The 22,511-nt window shown below is 48.5% G+C and overlaps 2 protein-coding genes and 3 long non-coding RNA genes across 10 annotated transcripts in view; 3 read left to right on the forward strand and 2 right to left on the reverse strand.

Annotated features, from left to right (window-relative positions):
- Positions 1-3,578, forward strand: part of LOC144312396 (uncharacterized) — a 17,851-nt gene extending 14,273 nt beyond the window's left edge. The window contains exon 4 of one of the 2 annotated variants that reach the window (XR_013377855.1): positions 3,482-3,578. This is a non-coding gene — a long non-coding RNA (uncharacterized LOC144312396). Of the gene's footprint in view, positions 1-298; positions 3,101-3,481 lie in introns of those variants that run through there. The other variant, XR_013377854.1, reaches the window with a different exon arrangement.
- Positions 1-5,411, reverse strand: part of LOC144312395 (uncharacterized) — a 15,951-nt gene extending 10,540 nt beyond the window's left edge. For both annotated transcript variants that reach the window (XR_013377853.1, XR_013377852.1), the window contains exons 1-2: positions 5,026-5,411; positions 201-338 (exon numbers count right to left, since the gene is read on the reverse strand). This is a non-coding gene — a long non-coding RNA (uncharacterized LOC144312395). The remainder of the gene's footprint in view (positions 1-200; positions 339-5,025) is intronic.
- Positions 4,361-16,474, forward strand: VDAC2 (voltage dependent anion channel 2). Its single transcript, XM_077895101.1, is given in 11 exon segments — positions 4,361-4,520; positions 4,718-4,772; positions 5,943-6,011; positions 7,442-7,491; positions 10,771-10,923; positions 11,012-11,064; positions 11,649-11,876; positions 12,720-12,870; positions 14,602-14,659; positions 16,078-16,139; positions 16,141-16,474. Coding segments are annotated over 10 exon segments (1,035 nt in total). The 5' UTR covers positions 4,361-4,520; positions 4,718-4,741; the 3' UTR covers positions 16,321-16,474.
- A 2,297-nt stretch (positions 16,475-18,771) lies between these two features.
- On the reverse strand, positions 18,772-20,486 carry COMTD1 (catechol-O-methyltransferase domain containing 1). Its single transcript, XM_077895109.1, has 7 exons — positions 20,360-20,486; positions 20,086-20,213; positions 19,786-19,891; positions 19,582-19,700; positions 19,446-19,500; positions 19,202-19,335; positions 18,772-19,006 (listed from the first exon to the last, which is right to left on the reverse strand). Exons 1-7 carry the CDS (start codon positions 20,451-20,453, stop codon positions 18,854-18,856), a joined length of 789 nt encoding a protein of 262 aa, XP_077751235.1. The 5' UTR covers positions 20,454-20,486; the 3' UTR covers positions 18,772-18,853.
- LOC144312392 (uncharacterized) overlaps positions 19,437-22,511 on the forward strand; it is a 40,160-nt gene continuing 37,085 nt past the window's right edge. For 2 of the 4 annotated variants that reach the window (XR_013377849.1, XR_013377848.1), the window contains exons 1-2: positions 19,437-20,136; positions 22,254-22,334. This is a non-coding gene — a long non-coding RNA (uncharacterized LOC144312392). The remainder of the gene's footprint in view (positions 20,137-22,253; positions 22,335-22,511) is intronic. The other 2 variants (XR_013377846.1, XR_013377847.1) reach the window with 2 other exon arrangements.

Here is a 22,511-nt window from a genome sequence, read left to right on the forward strand (position 1 = left end):
TTACTTCTGGGACGCCTGGGTGGCTCAGAGGTTGAGTGCCTGCCTTTGGCTCAGGATGTGATCCTGGATTCCTGGGATCGAGTCCCACATCGGGCTCCTTGCATAGAGCCTGCTTCTCCTCCCTCTGCCTGTGTCTCTGCCTCTCTTCCTGGGTCTCTCATGAATAAATAAATAAAATCTTTAAAAAATATATAACTTACTTCTAACAGAATAAAGCAGAAATGACAGTGTGACTTCCAAGGCTGGATCATATAAGAAATCGTGGCTTTGTGTCTCTCTCTTGGATCACCTGCTCTAGGGGAAGCCAGCTGCCATGTCATGAGGACCCTCAAGCAACCCTATGGAGAGATGACATAGTGACAAACTGAGTCCTCTTGCCAAGAGCCAAAGGGGAAGCAATTTTGGAAGGAGATTCTACAGCACAGTCAACCTTTCAGATGACTGTAGCCCCAGCTACTACATTGAGCAATCTCAGTGGGAGGCCCTGAGCTAGAATCACCCAGCTAAGCCAATTTTTAACTCACAGAAACTTTCAGATAATAAAATGTTGTTCTAAGATATTAAAACATTCCACTCACTGCTCTCCCCTTTTCACTTCCAGGAAAATACTCTCTCCTGAATGTTCTTTTTAGGCTTCTGGCCAGTCTGCTTGACCCTGGAATGCCAATAACTCCTAAGGTTTCTACTGTCTCTATTCCTAGCCCATCTCTTACTGACTTTAATCACACCCATGGATAGTCAATAATTAAAACTAAAATTTTCATGCCAGTGTCTCCTTTCTCCTAGGCTTCATAATTGTCAATTGGACAACTCCATTTAGATGTGGCCCCTGGGGGATCCCTGGGTGGCACAGCGGTTTAGCGCCTGCCTTTGGCCCAGGGCGTGATCCTGGAGACCCGGGATCGAGTCCCACGTTGGGCTTCTGGTGCATGGAGCCTGCTTCTCCCTCTGCCTGTGTCTCTGCCTCTCTCTCTCTCACTGTGTGCCTATCATAAATAAAATAAAAAATAAAAAAAAAATAGATGTGGCCCCTGGCTCATTCTTATCTGAAATGGAATCATCCTCTTTCCTCTGACTTTCTCATCCTCCATCCTCACACCCGTCCCTCTTCCTGTAGCCCTTGCAACACTGAGTGGAACCTTTGTCCTCCCAGTTGTTCAGGTCAGAAGTGTTGCTCCCAGCCATCCTAGATTCCTCTTCACTTGCTGCTTTGAGGACCTTCAGAATTTGACTCCACCCAACATCTTTAGACTAATCTCTCAACTTTTCCTACAGGTTTTCCCAGCTTTAACTACCTGTGGTTTCCAAATGATTCTTGTCACTTGAAGCATGTATGGCTGTGCACATGCCTCTTTCTAGAATTTTGCTTTTCCAATCCTTGACCTATTCATAAATTCTCCTTTCAGACTTTAGGGCAAGTGTCTTCTCAGTCTGATGGTGCCCACAAACCTCTCTGCTCACATTTAGCACTGTATTTGCAATTCCTGCATTCCCCAGCCTTTGTTGTGGGACAGTTTTCCATGTTTCTACGAGTCTTGCAACTGCTTTTATCCCAAACTATTTTTTCAAGATGTCTGCATAGCAAACAATCTTGAAAGATAGAGGTAGTGTCTCTCTCTAAGGTAGAGGGCAGATTTTATTTCCTGAGACGTATGTCTCATACACATAGAGTGCACAGCTTCTACATAGGATATTCTGTATCACCCCTGGGGACAGAGAGGGCAAGGGGATCTAATTTAAACAGAACCTTATGTTGCCTGCCATGCCACAAATAATGGTCCTTAGTCTCTGACCTCCAAGTCTCATGTCTTCTGTTAGCATTTATGAACCTATGAAACTATGGCAGACTAACTTGTTAGACTAACTTGAAAGAAAGGTAAAATCTTGGACCCTTCATAGTTCTTGACACCTCTACACACACTGGACCATAAGTGCCTTGAGAGCAGGAAGTGCAGCTAAGTGTAGTTTGCTTCCCCTGTGGGTGATACAAGGTAGTCGTTCTATAAGGGGTGGCTGCTGCTAATGAATGCTGCTTTGGCCTTGGAGGGCTTTGATTTATTTTTTATTTTTTTATTTTTTTGGTGTTGTTGTTTTAGAGAGGGAGAGCTTGTGCACTCCAGCAGGGCAGGCGCAGACAGAAAGAGAGAGGGAGGGGGAGAGAGTATGAGGATGAGCCTGAGCAGGCTCCATGCCCAGCTTGGAATCCAAAGTCCGAAGCAGGGCTCAATCTTAGGACCCTGAGATCATGACTTTAACCGAAATCAACAGTCCCACGCTTGACTGAGTGACGACACCAGGTGCCCCAAAAGGGCTTTGAATGAAAGTACTGAAATATATTTACTGAATGCAACTTTGAAATAAATTACTATCATCTTTCTCCTGGTTATTAGGTATTGTGTACGTTCTTTGTGTTCCTAGAGGCTGTGTTCTGTGGCAAAGCAAAATTCTCTGGGGGGTTAAAAATGCTACAGAGAGGGGACGCCTGAGTGGCTCAGCAGTTTAGCGCCGCCTTCAGCCCAGGGCGTGATCCTGGAGACCCGGATCGAGTCCCGAATCAGGCTTCCTGCATGGAGCCTGCTTCTCCCTCTGTCTGTGTCTCTCCTAAATAAATAAAATCTTAAAAAAAAAAAAAATGCTACCGAGAGCTCACAGTGTGAATAAGCCCTACTGCAGGTTAATGGAGGTGACTAGGTTTTTCAGGAAGGTGGTGTGTTCTGCTCCATTTGGGACAAGACCTCATCAGTCTCTGCCATTAGCTTCACAAAAGCACCAAAAAGGTCAGAGCAAACAGGTTGCAGTGCAGCCGGGCTGATTTCAGCTCAACCTGCCTGAGTTTGAATGAAGTTTTGATCAGGGTTTTCTGGTGCCTGAGCAACGACTTCCTTTGCTGATCCCTTACAGTAGTTCCAACCAAGACCCGGCAAGGTTGCTGGCTGGGCTTGCACCAGGATGCACCTTTACTCCGGGTCTGCCTTGTGGAAGTCTATACCGTCGGGTTTGGGAGGAAGGTGGAAGCTGGGCAGCATTTGAGCAGAGGTGGCTTCCCCTAGGGGCCGGGGGAAGCTTTGCTCATTGCGTGTGTCTGAAAGGCCACGAAAGACCCCTTAGGTCTCATTTATTTTATTTTTATTTTTATTTTTTTTAAATTTTTTTTTAAATTTTTATTTATTTATGATAGTCACAGAGAGAGAGAGAGGCAGAGACACAGGCAGAGGGAGAAGCAGGCTCCATGCACCGGGAGCCCGACGTGGGATTCGATCCCAGGTCTCCAGGATCGCGCCCTGGGCCAAAGGCAGGCGCTAAACCGCTGCGCCACCCAGGGATCCCTTAGGTCTCATTTAAACTTGTTATTTTATCGAGGAGGAAACTGCGATACAGTAAGGATAAAATGCTCAGATTAGTGACTGATTCCAGAGCTTCCATTGACCCTATTTCTCTCATTAGCTCGTTTTTTTTTTTTTTTTTTTTCTTATTCCCTTAGCGTCCTCACTCTTCGTGCAGTCAGGGAGCTCGAGTGCACCGTTCTAAGGCCAGCTCAGCAAGATTCGTAAATTTTTCTAGCAGCCTTACTCCTCAAGACAGCTCCGGTCGGGCGAGGGTGCAAAGCAGTCGGATCCCCTAAACCGGGAGGCGGCTGCAGAAGAGGAACCCTAAGGCGTGAAGCAGGGGAAGGGGGCGGGGCACCCCAGGGCAGCCTCAAGTTTGCAGGGAGGCGGGGCAGCTCCGGAGAGCCTCTCCCGCGGAGCCCGGCGCGGCCGGGCAGTTACACCGCGCGGGGAGGTGGATGCGGGGGGCGAGCGAGCGTGGGGCGGGAGGTGGCGCCTTTGTGCCCCGTTTGCCCTCGGGGGCTTGGAGAGAGTCCTGCAGAAGCGCACGCTGCACCTGCCCAGGGCAGACCCAGCTAACGCCCAGCGGACTCCTTCCAAACGCCGCGCGCGGGGAGCGTCTCCGCAGAGCCCGGACTCGCGGCGGGCGGGGGGCCCTCCCCGGAGAGTCGTACGTGACCCCCGTGCTGCGCAGCCGCGCCCAGCGGCGCCGGGGCCCGCGCGCGCACGCGCCTGACGCCCCACCCCGCCCGCGAGGAGCGCGCGGGGCCTCCGCCCCACCCCCCGCACGCGCAGTCCCTCCCGCGCCGCCGCCGCCGTTCCCCGCCCCCTCGCCCCTGGGGCTGCCCTCGTCGCTGCCTGACCCGAAGTCGGGCAGTTTCTGCCTTTCCAGCCCCCGCCGACGGCGACCAGCAGCCCACCCCGGGGGCAGACGGCGGCCTCCGGTCCTCGCGGGCATCCTGGAGCAGGTCGGGGTGGGCGGCGGGAGGCGTTGCGGGGGCCGGCGCGGCGGACAGCCGCGGGGGCCTCGGCGGGGTCCTGGCGGGGGGGGGGGGGACAGGGTTGCGGCGGGCGGAACGGTGTCTCCTTCACTTCGCCCTCCAGCCGGGGTAGCTGCAGCCCGACCCTGAGCGAGCCCCGCAGCCCGAGCTGCGAGCGGAGCGGCGGTAGCGGCCCCTCTCCGGAGACCACCAGGTACGCCGCGCCCGCGTCCCTGGGGCCCCTCGGCCCCGGCGGCCCACAGGACGCCTGAGCCCGACTCGGGGTCGGCCCTGGCTCCCCAAGATGGCCGCGCTGCCCGGCGGCTGCTCGCCTCTGTGTCGGGGACCCCCCCGCCCCCCGCCTTCTGGCCCCTTGACCCGCGCTGACCGCACTTCTTGTCCCTCCCGCAGATCACCCCTTCCTGTGGCCTCGCCATGGCGACCTACGGGCAGAGCTGCGCGCGGCGTGAGTAGAGCCGAGGTCGCTACGGGATGGGGCGGGGTTGGCTGGGGGCGTCGAAGCCGGTCGACCGGAAAACCGCGACTCCTTTCCCCGAATCTCTCCCAAGGACGGGAACGTTCGCCCCTTGCAGTAGCTGCTCTACTCTGTGACCCCCTCCCACCCCACCCCTCGCAACTGGCCCTGCGGCGGAGGGGCTGCGCGGCGGGATTCCGGATGGAGGGCCGAGGCCGGGGGACTTGGTCTCGGGCGCGTTCACCTTTAGTGTCTCGGACGTGCCTTTGAGAACCCAGAAGCAGACAGTTCTTCAGTGTGGGAGTCGGCTTTTGGGAGGATTGGGTCGCTTTTCTAGAGGAAGTAGTAACCCCCTTGTGAGAGCGCAAGGTCATTCCATGTGCTCCCGTGGGCGTGGACGTGCGCTGTAGAATGAATGGGCCGGCGTGACCCGGCCAGGCTGCTTGCCCTGAGGCCGCGCAGCATTGGCGGAGGTCTTGAGAGTCCTATTAATATGCCTCAAGTGCCACCTGATATTGAGTTGATGTAGACGCTTGAGCGAAACCTACATGATCGTGTCCCCCCCCCCCCCCCCGGGACTCCCCCGGGAGTCCCAACATTGTAAATCACCAACGCGTTCTTTAGCTTTCTCTTCCCGCCCCAGAATGTTGGCTTAAGAAGAACTCCTTGAGGATACCAAGAGATTCTTTTAGGGGGGAGAAGGCTTTGTCTTAGGTTTCGGGTTTTATGTCGTCTGGTTACATCAGACCATTCCAGTGAATTCTGCAGATCTGTCCGTGTGTGTAGATGTACTTACGTGCATATGTGTCTGATCCTTTGTACTGGTTGGGTCCTAAGAGGTGAGGCTGCCGGTACTGTTTAAACCTAGGAATAGGAAGTCTGCTGCTTGGGCTTTGGAAGGAATCTCCGGGATTTGTATAGCCACTGGGGGGGGGGGGGGTGGTGGTGGGGGGGGGTTGACCATTTTGGCAGTGTGTCTTTATTGGTGATAATCTCGCAGATCATTAAAGTATAGTTTTTCTGGAGCTCCTGGTAGTATCAAAAACGCCTCCCACAAGTTGGACTGCCTGAATTTAAAGGTGGTAGTGGGTCATAATCTAGTTCCTGGACTAGAAAGTGGGAGAACAGGAACGTTAACCCTGGAATGTTTCTTCCCACCAGCAATGTGTGTTCCTCCATCCTATGCTGACCTTGGCAAAGCTGCCAGAGATATTTTCAACAAAGGATTTGGTAAGAACTTTTTTTTTTTTTTTCCAGATCAGAAGTGAAAGTGTGTTTGGACTGCTTAGGGAAATTAATAGTTTTTTTCACGTTGTAAATATATATATATATTTAAAGATTTTATTTATTTATTCATGAGAGACACAGAGACAGAGACACACACAGGGAGAAGCAGGCTCCACACAGGGAGCCCCATGTGGGACTCGATCCCAGGACCATGCCCTGGGCAGAAGGCAGGCGCTAAACCTCTGAGCCACCCAGGATCCCCACATTGTAAATATCGTGCTGTATTAGTTTACATTTATGAGATAACATTTTATTTTATTTATTTTCATGAGATAACATTTTAGATGAGGTTTTTGTTAAGACAGTACAGGAATAATCCACATCTCCCTCTACTCCAGTTTCCTCTCCAGGTTTTTCAAACTGTACCTTAAGGATTTTACCTGTAAGAAAAAAACTGTGCTTTTATTTCCTTCAGATATAATTGGTTGACTGCAATTATATTACTGTTTTGCTTTTGTGGTGATTCCCAGTGGGTTATGAGTTTTTCCAAATGAATTTGGGTTTTCTTCTTAAAGATTTTATTCCACATACCACCCCTTCTACTTTAGATTATTTTTCTTGTTATTTAGACTATTAATCCCAAAGGAAGATAACCTTTTTGGGATAATTATTTTAAAAGCCTTTATTAAAGGACACCTGGGTGGCTCAGTCAGTTAAGTGTCTGCACTGGGCTTAGGTCATGATCCCAGGTTCCTGGAATCAAACCCCACAATGGGCTCCCTGCTTGGGGAGGAGCCTGCTTCTCCCTCTCTGCCATCCCCCTCCTGCCTGTGCTCTCTTGCTGTTGCTTTTAAATATAAGGGAAGGGAGAAGAAATGTGTGGGAAATATCAGAAAGGGAGACAGAACATAAAGACTCCTAACTCTGGGAAACGAACTAGGGGTGGTGGAAGGGGAGGAGGGCGGGTGGGTGGGGGTGAATGGGTGACGGGCACTGAGGGGGGCACTTGATGGGATGAGCACTGGTGTTATTCTGTATGTTGGTAAATTGAACACCAATAAAAAATAAATTTATTATAAAAATTTTTTAAAGCTGCAAAAAATACATAAAATCTTAAAAAAAATTAAATGTCTGTGATAAAATAAACTATTGAATATTCTGAGATTTAAGGTGAGTTGATTTTCTGATCTGGCAAATTTTTTGTGCCACATACTCCAAAATAGGCAGAGCTGTGTAGAGTTGTTCGGTGCTGTGTATGTTAGTTTACATAGAATAATTAAAATTTTTTTGTATTTAAATATGTTGTATCAACCCACATTTTTATGCCCCTCTGAATATATGAAGTCTGTTTTTTTTTTAATGTGTAGTCAGCTATTGGTATGCATCTTTTATACGAAAGAATAATTTTGTTACCTTTTGCTCTCTACTTGAAGGTTTTGGGCTGGTGAAACTGGATGTGAAAACAAAGTCATGCAGTGGTGTGGTGAGTGTTAGCTATCTAATAAATCCTGATGAGTCTTTATATAATTTTTAACCCATAAAATAGTCACCACTGAAAGATGTCTGCCCATTTTACCTTGAAGAAGAGGCAGAAGTTAATTTTGTCTTAAGAGATTTGCATGAAATTTGATTTACTAGGACTTTTCATTATGATTTTGATTTTTAGGTGTTTTTTTTTTTTTTTTTTTTTCCATATTACCGTAAATGCGCAAGGAACAAGACTGGTTATTTGGGACTGTTTACTTAGTAAGATTACAGGCTTGGAGTCCGGGATCCTGTTATATTTTTTTGTAATCCTTTTTTGTTTTGTTTTGTTTTTTTTAGTGAATCCTTACTTTTTATGCCTGTTAAAAGCATAATGAATCTGGGCATAAAAATAACTCTTTAATTTGAGTGTACTAATTATCATAAAGGGCATAATCTAGCAGCCTTCTCTGAAAGTTCTGTGTGAATTTTGTGAATTTAAGAGTCCTGATTTGAATATTTTTAAAGATGTTAATATTTTAGTTTTTGAATGTCTTGATTCTGCCTTAACTCTCGAAGAAGGTAAGATAAATTTAATTTTGTGGCATTTTTTTTTTCCTTCCTCAAAAATTTTTTGTATTCTGTTTTGGGTATGAGAATAGTGTGTGAATATTGAATATTGCAGGTTATTTTGATTGATTCATGCTGTAATTGTTAGCTCCCTCAATGCATGTAACTGATATTTATTAAAATTATTAATGTTTCTTAATACCCGAAGTTGGATTTCTGGGGTTTTATATTGATCGTATCTGTCATTTGGCTTCTTTGGTCTGGAAGGAAGCCTGTATTCACCGTGGTTGAGTGACTTAATTGCTCAAGGTACAGAGCAATGACTTTGTTTTTTGTGTTACCACTCTTAACCTCTTGAGGTCTCTTATAAACACTTGGTGTGCACTAGTTGAGACACAAAGGCCTTCCCAAAAAAAGGGAACACTCAGGCCTTAAGTTTAGAAAGCTTATTACTTGCTGGTTGGGGAGACAAAATTTTAAACTAGGGAACACAGAAAAGTATATCTGGTATGAAATTGGTTAATCAAAATCTTTGTTGGAGAGAAAAGGCTTTTTGTGGACAGGGTTAAGAAGGGTTTATGGAATTAAGTTTGAGATCATGGGGCACCTGGGTGGCTCCGTGGTTGAACATCTGCCTTTGGCTCAGGTCATGATCCCAGGGACCCTGAGATGAAGTCCCGCGCCAGACTCCCCACAGGGAGCCTGCTTCCCCCTCTGCCTGTGTCTCTGCCTCTCTCTCTGTCTCTCATGAATAAATAAATAAAAATCTTTAAAAAGTAAGAAGATTAAAAAAAAAAGTTTGAGATCATGGAGGATATATATGAGCTGGATTCCATATGTTTCTATTTAATGTATATCAACATGGTACAGATCTTGTAGGATGTATCTGGCCCACAGTCCCATTAAGAGCCAGTTCTGTTTTCTCACCTAAACTGCAAAGATGTCCAGTTCATTCCAGAATGTAGAAGCCTAAGTATTTGGTGATGGAGTGAAGGATGTGATATTGGCCAGTGGTGTCATTGGCCCAAGTCTGGTCCCACTGTGTGATCTTGATTTTGTGTCTTGAGGATTCCTTGGGTGTATATAGACTGGCTCATAATCTATACGCTGACGGATGGCAGGGAGTGATGTTTCAAGAGTCATTAATCATTGTCACTCAGGATTAAAAGGAGCTACTTCTATACAGTCCCCATTCCACATATCTGCTAGAAGAACATGCTCCATATATATATTAATAATGCTTTTCTTTTGTATAGAGCACAGGAAAATGTACAAAGTTTTTACAGTGCCAGACCAGTTTAATCTTCCAGGGGTAGATTTTGTTATTACAATTGAGGAAACAGACCCAGAAAAGTTAAGCATCTTTCCTCAGTGTTATTCATTTAGTAAATGGCTGCCAGAACTGGATGCCAGGACTCCTCTAATTTTATATCTAGCGGTTTTTTTTCTAACATAATCCAGTGTTTTTTAATATGGGCATTGAATGCCAAGCTTTGACTTGAAATTCCTATCAAAGTGTTTTATTTCAGGAGATTGAATCTGTCTCACTGCAGAGCCATAGTTATACGAATGTTCTGTTTTCTTTTCTTTTTTTTTTTTTTTTTTTTTTTCGAATGTTCTGTTTTCTAAGTGAAGGATTATTGGCCTTTTCTCATATTGATGTGGTTTTTGATATTCTCTCCCTGTTGGCAGGCATCACAATTTCAGGTTGAGTTCTCTTCTTCATTAGTTTGGATCACCTGTCTTTAGATTTGGCTTTTCATAGGCCAAAGTATGTAAGACAAACTGTGAATCAGAATGCTCAGAGGGTATTTTATTATTTTATCTTGGAAGTTTGCCTGTCTACTGAGCTCTGAAAGATTATTAGATTTCTGGGTGTCTGTAGCAGATTTTAAATTTCAATAAGCCCTCCATAGTGTGCCTTCCTTTTCACATGGTGTGCAATTAGGGATTTGCAAGTTACTTGTATTTGCTACAAACATAAGATTATATAATGCACTTCAAATTGATATCTGTGTTAGATTTTTTCTACTGATGTTATCTGTTGTACTTAATATAGTTTATATTTTATGCATAATAAAAACCAGTTGTAGATTAAATCTCCTATTATTCCCTTTCCCTCCTTTCTTTTTAAATAAAATCTGGTGAGGACTCTTTAAGAAAAACAGAATATTGGGGTTACCGAAGATTTTAAATATTATGGCATAAATTCCAATGGTGGGGTGCTTTCCCTTTTAAGAAATTTCAGGAAACATTTCCTAATAGTGTTGTCAGTTATTATGAATGCTTATTTTGGTATGGGGTCTGTGATTAACCATACTGATGACCTTTATAGTGTTTCATTTACTATTAGGCAGATTGGATACAGTGCCCAAACATTCATCCTTCCCACCTTCCACCTCCCACCACCAATTTTTGAATTCCAAATAAAATTACCTTAGCAGAAGTTTCCTTAAAAGCTGTAAGGTTTTTTCACCTGAGAATTAGATACAGTTTAACTTGTCATTCATTGGTTGGAAATGTAAGTAAGTGTACAGTAAGGCAGCAGTTAGTAACTGACAGGTTAATTTGTTGTTCTTGTATATACAGTAGCAGAGTTAGAGGTATTTGGGAAACTAGAAAAAAGGATTAGTGAAATTACTGTGAATCAGTGTTTTTTTTGTTTAAGTTGGCAGTGATTCTTCTCGGCTTACAAGAAAGTTCATGAAATCATTTATTGTCTTATTAGGAATTCTCAACGTCTGGTTCATCTAATACAGACACTGGTAAAGTTACTGGAACCTTGGAGACCAAATATAAATGGTGTGAGTATGGTCTGACTTTCACAGAAAAGTGGAACACCGATAACACTCTGGGAACAGAAATCGCAATTGAAGACCAGGTAACGTTTTGAACATGGGTTTTGTATTATTTTATTTTTTATTTCAAAAAGGAGATATAGCTGAAAGATTATTTTTCTTTCAAAATAGATCTGTCAAGGTTTGAAACTGACATTTGATACCACCTTTTCACCAAACACGGGGTAAGCATGGACAGATGTTTTTATTTGCTTTAAATTTCATTTTTAAGTAATCTCTACACCCAATATGGGGCTCAAACTCCCGTCCCTGATATCAAGAGTCGCATGCTCTACCAACTGAGCCAGCCACGTGCTCCTTTATCTGCTTTAAATTTAAAAGCATTTCTCTCCTCTTTCTTTAGGGAAAAGATGCATGCACATTTAATGTTTGATAGGTTTCTTAACTGTCCTGTGTGGTGGTGAATTTCTGTTTCTGCCTTTGGAGTATGATGACTACTATGATTGCTATTGTTGGCTTCCCTTCAAATATTTGCCTCTTTTCATTGTCTCACTAATTTGGATAATTAACATGTTTCTAATAGTCTTACAGAAGCAATCTTTTCATGGTGATAGAAGCCCAGTAACTCCCAAGTGCCCTTGTTTTTCAGCTCATTGAGCTATATTTCCTTTACCTCTTACTATTATCCTGCTACTACTTTTATTCCCCAGTTAACACTGCAGTTCATAAATGTGCCCTTTGTGCAGAAGTTATGTATGTAAGTCTTTCTCACCGGCATCAATTTTAAGTTAGTTTGTTCTTTTTCCAGAAAGAAAAGTGGTAAAATCAAGTCTTCTTACAAGAGGGAGTGTATAAACCTTGGTTGTGATGTTGACTTTGATTTTGCTGGACCTGCAATCCATGGTTCAGCCGTCTTTGGTTATGAGGGCTGGCTTGCTGGCTACCAGATGACTTTTGATAGTGCCAAATCAAAGCTGACAAGAAATAACTTTGCAGTGGGCTACAGGACTGGGGACTTCCAACTACACACTAATGTGTGAGTATTTCTTCTGTGGGATATTGTGATGCAGCACTTGGGGATGTTTCTGATATCACCTGTTATCTCTTACGAATCTAGGTACAATCTAAAGGATTTCTCTTAACACAAAACATCACCATCCTTGGGCATTTCTGGGCACACCTAAAAGTGTACAGTAAAAAATGTTAGTCTGACTTTTGGTGCTGAGAGAGTAAATGTTTATTTTATATGAGGCTTGATGTGCTCCGGATTTTTAGAAAACATTATGATGTTGCCGAATTACCAGTGTGTTCATTTTACTTAATTGTGATATGTAAAGTGCCGAGTTGGTGGAATTGCCTAAAATGTATGGTGTTTTTACCTAACCCAGATTAAATGTATATATGAAAAGGACTTAAGAATTTTTTTCCTTTGTAAAATAAAGGATTGGTAAATAACAGTATAAAGAAGAAAACCAAAATTTCTCATAATCCCACCACCTAGATATATATATAATCTTTTGTTGTTAATGTTTGGGAGTTTCATCTTTGTATATGTATGTATGTGTAAATACATATCAGAAAGACTGGTTTACAATCTTTTCCTTCCTATCTTAATACATTTTAATAATTTTACTACAGTATTCTGTATTCTGCAACATGAATGTAGTGGCTATGTGGTAATTCTGCTGGATGGATCACGATTTACGTGACCTCTTGTTTTTGGGCATAGGTTGGGGATTAAGACTTTCTGGTTTTCAGTGGAGTCCTACAGACCGGTGTGAGCAGTGCCTTTTATTTAACTATAATGTTATAATATCAATCTAGTGCCATAGATGTTACCTTGTCTATTCTAGATTCACTAATTTAAAGTATCTTACAGCAATGACGGGACAGAATTTGGAGGATCAATTTATCAAAAAGTATGTGAAGATCTTGACACTTCAGTAAACCTTGCTTGGACATCAGGTACCAACTGCACTCGCTTTGGCATTGCAGCCAAATATCAGTTGGATCCCACTGCTTCCATTTCTGTGAGTACTACTGTGGGCTTAGATTGGGGTCTTTGGTTGTGGGAATTCATCTTTGGGTATATTGAATTGTGTTGAAAATTTGAATTGTGGTTCATACGACCTCTAGTTTACTCATAGACTGGGATTAGAATTTGTAATGATGCATGCATTTTATGTAGAAGTTTGATACCAGGTCGTAGGAGCTTGCTTAACCTCAGAAACTGCTCAATTAGTGTACATAATAACCCTGAGCTCCAAGCCTATCTAAGCCCAGGGAAGCCACTGTTTTGGGCCCCAGGTCAGGAGTAATAGTATTTTAGTTGTTACTTTGTCTTTCTACATGGAATAATAGTACATTGTTACTTTGACTTTGCCTTTAGGGTTTACAAAATATCTTTTAGATTTGGTCTTCGCAGTCCATGGTACAAATGTCATTTTGCAGGTAGAGATACCGAAGCTTGGAAGAAAAAGGACTTATTTAGATCATTGCTAGGGAAAGAGAGTGGAAAGAAGGGGTAGAGCCAGGATTGGACTTGTTGCATGTCTTTTTGATTTCCCTCCTGTCTAGGGTGACCAGCTAGCGCATCCTGCTTTGCCTGGGACTATTCCAGCCTTAGCATTAAAAGTCCTGCACCTAAAGGACCACCTCCTGCCTATCTTGGGTTCATTGGGGTGGATGGCCACCCAAGTCCTGTATTTAGGCTTTTTGCTATTTCTTTCTTTAGTCATAGTGAGTTTGGGGCGGGGGTAGGAGGGAGTGCAGTGTACTGAGAGTATAGAGGTGCTGGCTCTAGTTTCAGGCAGGTCAGCAGCTGTTCCTCTGTGTCAGTTGCTTACAGGTCAAGCACTGCCTGTACTGTATGTACTGGGAATGAAAGAAAGCTAAACCTTCCATGAGTTATTTCTGTTACATAAAGTGATCTTCACTCCTGAGAATCATGTTTTGATAATTTGGGCGGTGAAGCTTTTAGCTCCATTTTTATTTTATGTTAGCAGTTGTAATCAGAGCATGAGAAACACCCAGAATGCTTTTCCCATTGGCAAGGCAATGATTCATTTATTTTTCCCTTCTCTTAATTGCACTGTAACAGTGAAAGCCTTAGGATTCATACAGTATACCGTTCTCTGCTAGCTACATTGCCTTTCTCTTCAAATATATGTCTAAGGCAGCATTGCACATTTAATGCCAGGCAATGTAGTATTCTCATGGTCTAAAAAGGGAAGGCAACTTTGGATCTGTGTGTCATTGAGTGACTTCTGGGGATTAGTTTGGAAAAAACATACCTAGCATTTCCCACCTAAGTGGTGCTGCTGTGCCCCAATCAAGCATCAATACTTGGTGAAGTATTGCTTAGTGTCCCACCACAATTTCATGGTTTACTTCTGTTCTAAAATGGGAGAAACTTGTATCCAATTGTCCGAGGCTCTTAATTTGTTGGGCACAAAGTGGTCACTAGTGAGTGAAGACATCAAATAATTTCCAAATTGTGTTTCCATCCCAGAGGCTGTTTGTCACCTTTTTACTTCTATACTACTGTATTGTGTTCTGCTGACAGTTTGACTTGGAGAAGTTTAATGGATAGGAATTAAGTGGCACCTGGCTTTTGTTTAGCTTAATGGTAGTGTTAAATTTTATTTCACATGAATAAAAACGGAACACTGCATAATTCCATGATGATAGGGAAACCTGCAGGAGCTTTCTCTCTCCAGTCAAAAGATTTTTTTTACAGCTAATTTTGCATTTTATTTTAGGCAAAAGTCAACAACTCTAGTTTAATTGGAGTGGGCTACACTCAGACTCTGAGGCCTGGTAAGTATTCTTGATAAATGGGATTGGGGTTTTAAAAAATATTTTTCACTTCTCAGCTTCTTACTTTGTAAACTCGTCAAAGAACACGCTTACCTTTTGCCACAATTTTTTTTTTAATTCCTTTTTTTCTTTTCTTTTACTGGGCTGTTTGAAAGGTGTGGCTATCCTGATACTTCCCTAAATGCTTCAGCATGCGTCTACTCAATTAAAAATGTTCTGATCTCCTGCATATCCATAATACCTAAGTTAATAGTGACTCCATATTATTTACTATTCATTCTGTAGTCTCTTTCCTCACTTGTACCTGAAATTCCTTGTAGTAATCTTTATTTCTGTAATCAAGGTTCACACATTGCTTTCATTGTTTGGTTTCTATAGTCTTATTTACTTTAAAGTAGTATTTTGAACCTAGCTGTATTTTTTAGAGTAGTACTTATCAGAGTTCAGCATGCATGAATTATCTGGGGACTCTTGATAAAATGCACATTGATCCCATAGATCTGGGTGAAGAGTTCTAACAAGCTCTTAGGTGATGCCAACATCATAGGTTCTTGTTTTTTTTTTAAGATTTTATTTATTCATTCATGAGAGTCACAGAGAGAAGAGGCAGAGAGAGGGAGAAGCAGCAGGCTCCATTGCAGGGAGCCTGATGTGTGGGACTCCATCCCCAGTCTCCAGGATCACACCTTGGGCTGAAGGCGGTGTTAAACTGCTAAGCCACCCGGGCTGCCCCTAAATAGGAAGTTCTAAAGCCCTTGCAACTTTTCTCCCCTTCAGATAGGGATTTTCCCCCAGACTTATATTTTGACCTTTTGAAACTTAAACAAAAGATTGGTATGAACATTCGCTGATTAACATCTACCACATTTGTTTTCCCTCTTCGTTTCTGCGTATATAATCCCTTTTTTCTGCATTCCTTTAATTATTTAAATACATGTTTTTGCAGACATACAGACACCTTAGCCCTAACATGCATATCCTGAGAGGAAGACATTTTTTTTAGTGGTATTGGAAGACAGTACCACTGTTGCAAGTTAAGGAGATTACCATTAGTTGAGCAATACATTATATGCAATCTATATCCTACTTGTCTCTTTATTGTAGATCCTGGTCCAATTATGATCATCCATTAGGGTCTGATAGTCTGGATAGTGTATTGAATGTTACTGTATTTTCTAGAGTACTTTGAGCTTTATTAATAACATTTTTAATGCTCTGTTACTTGATCCCTTAACCTAGGATGAGGCCACCTGAATTCTCTCTGGTATCTCTGGTACTCCCAAGTGCCCTCTGGTGGCTGGCACTAGTAGGTCATCTAATGGGTTGAGAAGGGACAGGCAGGCTCTGAGGTGATTATTGAAGACCACAGACTGTTGAAGTGTTTCAAGCAAATCATGGTTGCCTGCTTTTGTTTACAGGTGTCAAGCTTACACTGTCTGCCCTGGTAGATGGGAAGAGCATTAATGCTGGAGGCCACAAACTTGGGCTTGCCCTGGAGTTGGAGGCTTAATCCAGCTGAAAGAAACCTCTGGGAATGGTTATCAGAAGATTTGGCCTTAATATATTTCCAGTGTGACCAGCAGGCTTCCCCTCCTCCCTCCCCCAAGAAGGTGATCAAAACAAAGGATGATCTGAACAAGAGCTGTATTTTAAATATTTAGACAGTTACTTGTTAGCTGGTTTCTAGTTAAATTGGTTATCTATCTAGTTACCAATACTGCAGTCGTGCAGTCACCTATACATTATTTAAATGTATTTAACTGTTAAATGCGCTACCCACCAATAATGAAATAGACCTTTATGAAAACTGTGCAATTGTGTGCATGTTTGTTTTTATGTTCCTATTAACATTGAAGATTGCCATTGAACCAGAAGGATCAGTGGAAGTTTTAAGATGAGGTTAAAAAATTTCTGTTAAATTCGGCCATCACTAGAATTACTTTTGGTATCCCCAGACATTACAGATTATGAATAAAAACAAGTATACATAATTAATGACTCCAAGTATTTGCAGAGTTTAAACATTTGCCAGGGTCAAATCTCCCTTGTATCTAGCTAGTACATTATTTTTCTGGTGAGCATTTTGCTTTTTACCTAAATCTGTGCCATAAAGACCTCTGTCCCTAAAGTAACTCCATGAGCTTTTTGGACTACAGTAAAAATAAGAGGATATATGCCTTTATATCTTCAGTTTGTAAGTTTGTCCAGAATTTCCATTGGACCATTGTTGACCCCCCCAGGAGGGGTTGGAGAGGAAGTGATGAAGAAAGGAATATGAAGGGATGGTGCTGAAGGATGTATACACACACCATATCCCTGTGAGCTATTGCTGAAGGAAGCGAACTAGGCCATAGGTGGGATGGGACCAGGTGTAGGCAAGTGGAGTGAGGTGTCAGTGAGAGATCATTAGGCAGACACTGAAAGGGTTGGGTCTAAGTGTGTGACCAGAAGCAGTGCCTTCAGGCTTTGTGGCGACTGGCCTTCATCCGCACTTGGGCTGAATGATAGATGATTCTAGTTTGAAAAGTAGGAGAGCAAATGTTTTTGATGGGAGAAGATAGTTTGAAAAACATGATCAGAGGTTAGGAAAGGGAGAGATTTTGTTCAACACATTTATACTCTTAGGCCTGAGGTATCATTCGAAGCCTGAGAGAAACAGGAAAGTGTAGTACTTTGATACTTTGAGACTCACTACCCCCCAAAAATGATACATACTGAAAATTTCCAGGTCAGAAAGAATCTGATGAGAGGTTAGAAACCCAAGCAAGCTTTCCACACTGGAGATCTATTGCTAGGTCAAACAGGTGTGAAAGCATATCTGCTTCTGGCATACACGAGAGGTGTGAAATAGACTTGGCGGACAACTCTGAAACTGCTTGGTGGGGAGGAACTGGTCAGAGGCCTGGTGACTCCTGAAGCCCACTGGATGACCTGCTGCCCCAGAGCCAACAGGTGGCCTTCCCTCAACTGTGGCTGGAGTTTCCCTGGTCCAGTACTCGGGACTGGGATGGGACATGAGTTACCAGTTTGTCAAAGGCATATTTACAGTAAACTGGACGGATTTACCCAGGTGCGTCCTAATCTGTTTGAATGTGCAGGAGAGAGGGTTGGTTCACACACCAGGTCCCCGAGGGTTGCATGAAATGCAAGGTACCTCCCAGGAGGTGTAGGACCATGGAAGTTGCCAACTGTGGGCCCCCGTGGCTCCTGTTTCCTTGTTTCTAATAGTCTCCTATAGAACCAAACCTGTCCTATTGTATTCTGGGCTGATGCCGTTTCTGCCTGAGGCAGTTAGCGGAAAGAACACGGAATATTTGCATTTGGTCTTTAGATCTTCCTGTGGGATTGGGATTAGGGAGGTCTAAGAGATGTGAAGCACCTGGCTCCTCCTCCTCTGCTCCTATGTGTTGGTGTGGGAGAGCCTACCTTTATATTCACCTTTCTCTGGGGGAACTTCTTAAGAACTACATACTGATGGCCTCCTTCCCAAAGGGCTGTCTGCTTCACACTTTTCTGGCCAGTGATCCCTCCCAGTCCCTCACCTTCCTCCAGGACTTCAGGGGGAGGATGGAATAATAGGCTCCAACCTTGAGCTCCTCAGGTCTAAGTCAAGTGGCCTGGTTCTCAGAGGTGATGTGTACTGAGCAGAGAGCGCCTCCAGTGCAGAGGTGAGGTCGAGCTGACAGTTCTGTGAAACACGGGCAAACAGAACTGGCATGACCTGTGCCTACGCTGTGGCAAGCCTGGTTTGCCGCAAGGCCTGTTTCCTGTTTTCAGACCTCAGATACGGTCCCCCAGCCAGTCCCAGCTGTACCAAACAGGAGCTTCCTTGCCCCTCCTGGGAAGCAAAGCAGGAAGGAGACCAAGCGGGGTGGCGGGCTCCACCCAGCTCCCACCGAGTGGAGGCAAACCTGAGGAGCTGGGGCCCTGTATGTGGCCGCTCAGCTGGAGGCTCCTACTCAGGCCATAGACCTGGTGCCAGGTGGCCCTCAGGACTGTGCCAGGGAGGGGATGACGTCTGTGACTTCAGGCCCCCTTCTGCTGGAGAGGCTGTCAGTGCTGGGCCTTCCCTCCCTACCGCACTCTAGCGCCACATAAGGAGGCTCAGAAGCTCGTGTCCCAGGCCCCCACTTTATTGTCAAATTTAAAACTCAGTTGAGGTCTGGGGTTCCCGGGTCCCCTTGAGGCCACTCTCTAGATCTTGAAGGCTAAGGTGAGGCCGTCGCCCAGAGGCAGGAGGCTGATGTGAACCCTGGCGTCCCGCAGGATGCGCTCGTTCAGGTTTTGCACACACCGGGCTTGGACGTCCCGCGGTTGAGGCTGTAACACCTCCCCGCGCCACAGGACCTGCGGAGGGGCGGGGGCGTCAAGGCCGAGGGAGCAGGCGGCTAAGCGAGAGGCGGGGCGAGAGCTGAGACCGCGGGCCCCCGCGGGGAAGCCGGGGGGGGGGGGGGGGGGTGCGGGGGAGCGGCCTCGGCGCGTGCCCTGGGCGGGGCTCCGCAGCCGGGGGCGGGGGCGGGGGCGGGGCGGGGCCGCCCTTACGCTGAGCACGGCCAGGACGCCTCCGGAGCGCAGCAGCTGCAGGCAGCGCTCGTAGTAGGCGGCGCAGTTCTCCTTGTCGGCGTCCACCACGGCCACGTCGAAGGTGCCGGCCTCGCCCGCGGCCAGGAGCTCGTCTGGCGGGGGGCGGGGGCGCAGGTGCGGCTGAGTCCGCCGCCCGGGCCCGCAGGCAGGCCCGCCGCTGCCCCACGCCCGCCCGGCGGCCCCACGGAGCCGCGATGCTCACCCAGGGTCTCCAGGGCAGGCTTCAGCCGCAGCTCGATCTTGTGCTCCTCCTCGGCCTGCGGAAGGGGCGGGGTCAGCCCGGCGGCCCTTCCCCGGGGGCGGGAGTGGCCGGGCGCCGCGGGCCGAGGGCGCCTCACCTGCCTCCACAGCGGCCGCCCCAGCTCCGGGGGCCCCGGGTTCACCTCGCAGGTCACCACGCGCCCGGCCGGGGGCAGCGCCAAGGCCAGCGCAAGGGCGGAGTAGCCTGTGAACGTGCCTGGCGGGGCCGCGGAGGGCTCAGGCCCGGGGCGGGGACCCCCCGGCCACCTGCCCCCGCCCCGGGGTCCGGCCGTGCGCCCTACCCAGGTCCAGCGCCTTCTTGGCCTTGATGAGCCGCGCCAGGTTGGCCAGCAGCTGCGCCTGCTCACAGGTCATCATGGAGTCTCCCTGCGGCTGCTCCAGGGTCAGCTGTGTCGCGGTGGTCGGGGACAGGGTCGCGCCGGCGCCGCCCGCCACCCGGCTCCTCCCCGGGCTCGCCACCCCTCCAGGTGCGCGCCGGGGGCGGGGCCTCGGGGCGGGACCTCGGGGACGCCCAGCCCGCCCGGCCCCGCGGCCCCGCCAAGGTCACCCGACCGCGTGCGACCCGCCCCAGCCCCGCTGACCAGCCGCAGGCTCCGCAGCGCCGGGTGCTCCCGCATGGAGCGGCTCAGCAGGTACCGCCACAGGGGGCTGTCTTCGGGGGGCAGCAGGCGCCGCTCCCGCCGGGATCGCCAGGGGGGGCCCCGCCTCCCTGCCGCGGGGGGGGGCTGGGTCAGCGCCTGGGTCCCGAGCTCCGGCCTGGAGCCGCGGCGGGGGGGGGTCTCGGCTCCCGCACCTGCCCGGCCTGGGGGGGTCCTGCGGGGGCCCCGCGGGGGGCACGGGCCCCGCCCTACTCACCCAGGAGGAGGCCGGCGGCGAAGGCGGCGCCCAGCGCGGCCGAGCCCAGGGCCAGCGCGGCCGGCACGGAGAGCCGGGGCGCGGGCGGGCTCATGGTGCGGCCGCGAGGCAGCGACGCGCGGGCCACCCGGCGGGGGCTCTCGGGCGCGCTCCGGGACCCGCCTGCCCTCCAGGCCCCGCCCCGTCCGGGCGCTGCCGCCGAGCTGCGGTCTCGGGCGCCCCCTGGCGACCGCACAGCCTCCCCGCAGGCCGCGCTCGCGCAGCCCGGGCGCCATCCGGTGGCCGCGCTCGGGACCCGCCGGGGAGCGGCGCCAGCCCAGGCCTGGTGTCGGGCCTTGCCCCGCCCGGCCCGCGGTCGGCCTTCCCGGGCCAGCCCGTGATGGAGGTGACGGGGGCTCGGAGAAGTAGGGGAGGCTTCTTGGGGGACGGGAGCAAAGGCCGTCCGGTTGAAGGAGTGAAGGACCCGGTTTGGGGACAAAACCCGAGGTGGGGCTTGGGAGGTCTTGGGGGTGGGGCTCGGGACGAGGGCACTAGAACCCTGCCCTGGGAGCTGCTGGGGCCATCATTCTCAGCCTCAGTTTCCTTTGTGTAAAGTGGGAACCGCAGTCTCACCGTAAGTGGCGCCAGACCCCACCGCTGGGCACACAGTAGGTGCTCAGTAAATGGCAGCTGTTGGAGTAGAGACATTTGGGGGAGGAAAGTGGTGGAAGGGGAGGTGAGGTCCGCTGGCGGGGCTGTTGTGCGGGGGAGCGCGGACGGAGCGCCCTCTGTACCGGCCTGGGGTCCCGGGGTCCCCGGGAAGCTGCATCCGGAGGCCACGGCCCAGGCCGGTTGGTGGAGGTTCGGGGAGGCGAAGGCTGAGCCGCGGCGCGGAGCGGAGGAGCCCTGCGGGAGCCGAGGCTGCCGGGAGGAGGCCCGGGCCGGTGGGGTCCCTGGGAGCCCGGGGGGGGGGGGTGTTCTGAGTCAGACCCACGGAGCCCCGGTGGCCTCCCTCTCACCTGGTGGCCCAGTCTGCGTTTCTCTGACCTCTGAGTCTCATTCCCCAGGGTAAGGGCTGAGGCCGCGAGCCTCTCCCAGCGCCGAGCATACAGCAGGTGCTAAATAATTGCTCGCAATAGCGTGTTGGAGCCGCTGAGCCGCCCTCGCAGCAGCCGCAGGTGCCTTCTGGGCAGCGCCCGCTGCATGCAGCGCACCTGAGAGGCTGGGAGAGCATTCCCATCGCCCAGAGGAGGCCACCCGAGCCCAGGGGCGCCCCCTCTCCTGCTGACTCCAGGCTCCAGGGCCCAGCAGGGACCAGATTCCAAGCAGTGGCCTCCCGGCCGCTCAGGGGGCTCCCTCCACCAGTCCCCCCCCCCACCCCCCGCTCAGCTTGGGCTGCAGACCAGCACTTTCTCCCCCAGTGTGGGGGTCTGGATTTGGGCAGGCCCCCAGGTCACACCCGGGCCTCCCTCCCCCAGCCTGGCTTCAGGCGCTGAGCCCTGGAGTTGGGGGGGGGGGCAGGGAGGGGAAGCATGTCACCATATATCCTCGTCAGATTAAAAAACTAATTTGAAAAGATTAATGTATTCCATTCTTGTTACGCTGGCTCTGATACCTCTGGGCCCGCGGCCGCTCAGCCTCCTGATTATTGAATTTTTATGGCCTGGTAATTAATTGCAGATTCCCTGTTTTGTTCTATTTCTTTTTCTCTGACATTTTAATTTCAACAAAAAGCAGTGGTCTCCATGCAGGTTCTCTCTGGAGATCCTAATGGTCTATAAAACAGAATGACTTATAGACGTGGCACCCACTTCAGTTGGCGAGCGATTGTTTGAAACCTTGCTGATCACGCAAAATTTAATTTTTCCACCTCCCTCCCCCGGTTGCTACTCATTTCTTGTCTCTTGCACTGCAGCTCGGCGGTCTCAGCCCACGAGAAGGGAGAAAGCATCGCCTCGGAGCCCTGCAGCGCCTTTTCCAGGGGCCTGAAACCACAGTGGGTTTGGCTTTTCTTCCGAGGGGCCCCTGTGGTGGTGGCCGGGGGGCAGCTGGACCTCCGCTCAGGGCCGCGTGGACGTGGGCAGCTGCCCCCAGGGGCACGAGGGGCTGGGGGGGGAACGTCTCTACCTCGGGCTCTCAGTTGACCTTTTGGTCACGTGTAGGTCAAATGCCC

The sequence above is a fragment of the Canis aureus genome, chromosome 4 (assembly GCF_053574225.1).
Source record: "Canis aureus isolate CA01 chromosome 4, VMU_Caureus_v.1.0, whole genome shotgun sequence".
NCBI lineage: Eukaryota > Metazoa > Chordata > Mammalia > Carnivora > Canidae > Canis > Canis aureus.

Coding starts and splice junctions, on each gene's coding strand:
- COMTD1 (XM_077895109.1), bottom strand. CDS start 20,453: ATGAGCCCGCCCGCGCCCCGGCTCTCCGTGCCGGCCGCGCTGGCCCTG. Junction 19,892..20,085: donor CGCTGCGGAGCCTGCGGCTG/GTCAGCGGGGCT, acceptor ACCGCGACACAG/CTGACCCTGGAGCAGCCGCA. Junction 19,501..19,581: donor GGCGGCCGCTGTGGAGGCAG/GTGAGGCGCCCT, acceptor CCCCTTCCGCAG/GCCGAGGAGGAGCACAAGAT.